General features: G+C 38.2%; 1 protein-coding gene across 5 annotated transcripts in view; it reads right to left on the bottom strand.

The window, feature by feature from the left end:
• The window catches only part of ESRP1 (epithelial splicing regulatory protein 1), a 51,992-nt gene that overhangs the window by 8,401 nt on the left and 37,591 nt on the right, over positions 1 to 6,000 (bottom strand). For all 5 annotated transcript variants that reach the window (XM_042465175.1, XM_042465177.1, XM_042465176.1 and 2 more), the window contains one exon: positions 5,010 to 5,228. In XM_042465175.1, the coding sequence (XP_042321109.1) occupies positions 5,010 to 5,228 (219 nt within the window). The remainder of the gene's footprint in view (positions 1 to 5,009; positions 5,229 to 6,000) is intronic.

Raw genomic sequence — 6,000 nt, 5'->3', positions numbered from 1 at the left:
ATTATTATTATTATTATTATTATTATTATTATTATTATTATTATTATTATTAACATCAGCTGTAGTTAATAAAAATGAACCATAAAATACAATATTATAAAATGCTAAAATACTAACATAATATACACATCTTTTTACCCATCACTACCCATTCCTGTGATTTGTTGCTTCATGTCCTAGCCTCTGGAGCAGCAGGAAACAAGAAGTCCTCAACATGACTTCCCTTCAAATATTTAAACAGGACTATCATATCACCTCTTGTAACATTGCAAGCAATACCTAGATGTCTTCCAGGGCCTTGTCACTGTACTGTAGCATCTGCTGCCCAAGTCATCTGCTTACTTCTGTCTAAAGAGAAGGCTGGCCCTGTTTTTCAGTTCATTTTTAGAAACTCACCCAATTCAGATCTTTGAAAGGCACATCCCTGCTTACAGCTTGCCCAATGAACAAACATTGGGTTGAGTTACATGTTGGATTTACTTAAATAAAACTGTTCTATTTGAACAATGTTATTTCCTCATAAAATGTTAAAATATGAATATGCAGCCTCTTTATTCATGGATTCACCATCCGTGGATTCATCCAGTTTGAAAATATATTAAAATACATATAAATTTCAAAAAGCAAACTTTAATTTTGCCATTTTACATAAGAGACACCATTTTACTGTGCCATTTCATTAATGGGACTTGAGTATCCACAGATTCTGGTATCCACAGGGGATCCTGTAACCAAACCACAGTGGATACTAAGGGTGCACCGTGAGACGTTTGCATGTAAATGTAAAGGGGGATTCCAAGTGTAAACATTTAAGTACCACTATGTTAGGGAGCTGAACCCTGCTCTTCAGGGTCAAAATGTCACTCCAGCTTATGGAGTGAAAAGAAATATGTGCAAACTGAATACCGGATTGATAGGCTTTTGGTTTGATTGATTGTGGCTCTTCAAAGGCACAATGACTTTGAAATGGTAACAGGGTAGCCATCATAACCTAAGGCCTCTAAGAAACATGTAGGGTTAGAATGCTTTGACAGTTACAAATACCCACTTGTGATGAGAGACATTTCACATCCATTTATAACTGATGGCGGGATCAAACAATATAAAAATGAAGATGAGAAGCACAACTATCAAAAATTGCATAAGTTCCCTTGTGTGTCTTTACTCTGGAAATTCAGTTGCATTGAGAATTATAACCCTGGAAATTGGGCTAGGAAGGCCTTTTAACAAAGACAAATCAAGCTGAGCATCAGTGCAAACAGCCATTATTATTTTCTGCCCATGCTCCCTATTGTTTGTGTCCTCACACAAACCAGCAGTACTGAAAGTTTTGAGATCTTAATTCCAGGTCTCAGCTAGCCGTATTTAATCTTTCTGACATCATACTGCAGACTTTCCTGATATGAAGACCTGATTTATTTTTGTTTGAAGACTGAGATAATTTAAAGAAACAGCAGCAAAAGCATGGCTGTTTGTTCAGGACAATAAGAAATACCCATCAAAGCATTTAAAAGCTTCCCACTAAGCTCTCAAGTTTCACTGAACAACTGCTGTGTTTCAGTAAGTGGGGAAGGAGTAAGTTGTTCATTTGTTAACCAACAATATCCATGTTAGGCAACCGTTCGGCACACTTCTCAAACTTTCCATACATTAAACAGCACAACCTACTCAGAAGAGCACAATATACATTCCTGTTCAGACACTGGAAATAATTTGTTGAAAAATGAATTTGTTGATCATAATTTGTAGCCATTTATTATTATTATTATTACTACTATTACTATTACTATTATTATTATTATTATACAAAATGGACAAATTGTGATCATGGCATAAGGCCTCTCAAATATGTTTTTGTAACCTCCCCCAACACCTCCAGAATTTGCAGTCTGACCTTTCTCCTCACCAAAAGAGAGGTGAATTCTCCATCTAGAAGCCACCAAGTGTAACAATTTACTTTTTAAATAGATTACAAAGTCTCCACATTCTGTTTGGCATAAAAAAACCACCAATCTTTGAGAACCACAAATGGGCTTCCAGCTATTTTAGGGTCTCTCTCTCTCTCTCTCTTTGATTGCCCCGATTTTATTCATTAAAATATCAGTTACAGTATTTTTCAGTATGAGTACTAATTTTTGTTACTTTGTTTAGTGGATAGGTTCATTTTTAGTTGTTTCTAATAATTTAAAGTAATCCATTTATGTATAACTGAATTAATTTACTAATTAATTTTATACATTTCTCTTAGAATCATAGAGTTGGAAGAGACCACAAGGGCCATCCAGTCCAACCACATTCTGCTATGTAGGAAATCTAAATCAAAGCATCCGCGACAGATGACCATCCAGCCTCTGTTTAAAGACCTCTAAGGAAGGAGAATCCACTGCACTCCGTGGGATTTGCGTTCCACTGTCGAACGTTAGTGAATGACTTTTCTTTAACAATTTAATGTTAGTGTCAACATTAATGTTTCCAAGTTCTGTTCCAATTGTCAGTGGCATCACTAGCGGGTGCGGGGTGTGTGGACCACACCAAGTAACACCCTAAGGGGGGGCGACACCACTGCTCCTGTAACACCTACCTTTGGGCAGAAACAGGCTGTGGCATTTGAATGCTTCCCTTTAAAATGCTTTAAGACGTGGTGGAAGTGGCGTGAAGCTGTGGGAGGGGAAATGAGAGGCCCCAGAATTTTTTTAAATTAAAATTTCAAAATTTTAATTTTTAAAATTCTTTTAAAATTTTCTTTAAAAACATATTTTAACCAACCTTCACTATACATATATAAGTACATATAGATTGTGAGTATGAGATTTATAATTTGACAATATAATTTTAATTTTGCTAGTTGCTGATGTCACAACTATTAACATTACACTCGACTCAGGCTTGCATCCTTCCGAGGTCGCTAAAATGAGTACCCAGACTGTTGGGGGCAAATTAGCTTACTTCCTAATTAGCTTACTTGCTGTTCACCGCTATGATCTTTGGAATAGCGGTATATAAATAAAACATATTATTATTATTATTATTATTATTATTATTATTATTATTATATGGGAATGACAATTTACAAGTAACATTAGTGCAAAAAAGCATGGCTAAGGATTCTGTATGGTGTGAAATGGGAGGAGGCCAATGGAGGGGGGGTGACACCATGATTTATCACACCAACCCTAGAGATGCCACTGCCAGTTGTCATCTGATCAGTACAGGATTTTTCAAGACCTAAATGGCTTGGGCCCAGGGTACTTGAAGGACCGCCTCTCCCCATATAATCCGCCCCGTGCTCTCAGGTCGGCCGGGAAGCAACTCTTGAGGGTTCCTGACACGAGATATTCCGTGACTGCACAGAGGGCGTTTTCTAGCTCTGCGCCGCAGCTTTGGAACTCTCTTCCCGGTGAGCTCCGCTCGGTTACCTCCCTTGACCTGTTCAGGAAGAAGTTAAAAACTTTCCTCTTCCAACAGGCTTTCCCCCAGATGCTATGAGATTTGCTCTCTCCCTGTTGTACCAGCACTTTATGCTAGTTTGTTCGGTTTTATCTTATAAATTTTTACTTTGTTTTTAATTAATCTGATGTATTGTTGTGGTTTTTATATGAATACTGTTTGTAAATTGTACATTGTGTAGTACTCTGTTGTAACCTGCTTTGGTCTCCCCGGAAAAGGAGGCTATAAATAAACAGTTTATTATTTATTATTATTAGTGTGGTATAGTGGTTTGAGTGGTGGGCTAAAACACCAGGAGACCAGGATTCACATGTCCATTCAGCCATGGAAGCCTACTGAGTGACTTTGAGCAAGTCACTCTTTCTCTGTCTCAGAGAAAGACAATGGCAAAACATCTCTGAATAAATCCATGAAAAGCCAAGAAAAACTGAGCACAGGGTTTCCACAAGTCAAACATGACCTGAAAGCACATTTTGTCACAACAAACAGGATTTTTCTAAGTCAGGCCTATGCTCAGGATGACATTCAAAACATGTTTATATTGTCAAGTAGGGGCTGGAAAGTATTCCTAACAGCTGCTAACCAGCATCACCAATAGCACGGATCGTCCTATACATTCTCCAGCCTGGTGGAGATTAGGTTGAACTAAAACTTGCATTGCCAATGGCCAACTTGGCTGGAGATGGCAAGACTTAAAGTATAGCACATATGGAGGGTATAAAGTTGAGAAAGGCTGTCATAAGCATGGCTGGTCAGCATTTAAGCACAACTCTAATACAACCATAGGTTGTGGATACCCAGCTGAGAACTTTATGACAAGTTGGAAGCACAGCTCTAGCAGGGTAGTGAACCCTGCTAAAATAAACCTATGGGCATAGGGTCATTTCTGCATTTATGACCTCAAAGAGCAAATCACTGTAGCCTTACTGATATTTAGTCTTGCTGGAAACACAAAGATGTCTGAACTGATTCAGCCATTCTTGGTAGACTGTGTTTAATTAAATTTAACACTATGCCCTGTGGTTGATGTTAAATGTAGCATGTTTTATAGTGACACATACAGTATAAGCAACCCCCACTTGCAATATGTAGAAACCAAGTATCTATAAGGGTTACAAATAATACATCCAATATGAATTTTGGCTCAAAATTTGAGGGGCCCTTAACCTCTTCCTCTGGGGTGAGGCTATTCTTGAGTACCCCTTTTTCTTTGGTCCTGTTACTCCACTACTGATTGGCTAACTTTATATTGTGGGGCTGGTCTACCATTAAGGACAAAAAGAGAGTACATACAAGGCAAATGGCAACTATGTTTTATCATACATGTCACGGTTCAGATTCTTAGAAAGAGATATGGTTAATAATCATATAAGACAGAAAGACCATTGGGTAATGAGTGCGCCCCATACTCAGATGCAAGTCCCAGCAGACACCTAGTGAACCAGCTCCAAAGTGAACTGCTGAATAACAGTCTGAAGGCCAAACATTTTACTCAGAATATATAGCCAAAGGTTCCAGTACACTGATACAACAAGATGAACTATATTCTCTCCTTTGCTTACCTGATGATTTAATACCATGTGAACCCCATGCGTTCTGATATCTGTGGAAAACTCCCCCAGGAATCCCAAAATATCCTCTATTGTGGCAGCATAAGGAAGACCACGCAGTCGTATACAGTCCCTGACATTGGTAGGAGGCACAAACTGCTGAGGTAGTACAGGAAGGATAGGTGGGGTTGGGAGAGGAATGAGAGGAGCAGAGGAGTATCTGTTTAGTACCTGCAAAAACAACAACAATGGAGTGGATTTCATAAATGTTGAAGCATAGTTTGCACCATTATTTCACATTAGTCTAAATCCAACTATTAGGTCCAACAGAGTATATCCATTAAACTAATAGAACATAAGGGTTAATTCACCAAGCTTCCACTCATTCAATATGTCTGTTCTAGTTGGGACTAAGAATCATAATGTGGTAGAATTCAAAAACATAGCTGTGCTAATCTGAAAAATCAGTATACAAAGGGATCTTGCAGCACCTTTGAAACTAACTGAAAGACAGAAGTTGACAGTATTAGCTTTTGTAGACTTGAGCCTACTTCCTCAGATGCATTTGGTAACTGTATTGTGATTACTACACATGGACTAGCAGTTGCCTTCAGGCAACTTGTTTAAATATCAAAGTTCCCATTTTATTATTGGAACTGAAACCAACCAAACCAACACAGATCAAGACAGTAAGAGACTGGGGTAGAGAACCTTTGTTTCTCCTGAAACAGACCAATTACTGCTCTCTATCATACCTTACCACTGGACAGACTGGCTAGAGCTGATGGTTGTAGAGTTCAGCAACACTTGGAAGGCTACAAGTTCCTCAAGGCTGCTGTAGGTAGTGATTTAAAATCTTGCTTCTAGGACTTCAGTGTTTAAACATTCCTCTGCAAAGTACATTTTTCTACACTTTCTACACTTTCCTATGTATTTGAGTACACACATATACGTGAACATGTGCATACAAATCTAAGTGAATATAATAAATTCATGGAGTGGG

Source organism: Sceloporus undulatus, chromosome 4, assembly GCF_019175285.1.
Source record: "Sceloporus undulatus isolate JIND9_A2432 ecotype Alabama chromosome 4, SceUnd_v1.1, whole genome shotgun sequence".
Classification (NCBI taxonomy): Eukaryota; Metazoa; Chordata; class Lepidosauria; order Squamata; family Phrynosomatidae; genus Sceloporus; species Sceloporus undulatus.
Note: the sequence above shows the minus strand (reverse complement) of the source record. Positions and strands in the feature narration are given on the sequence as shown.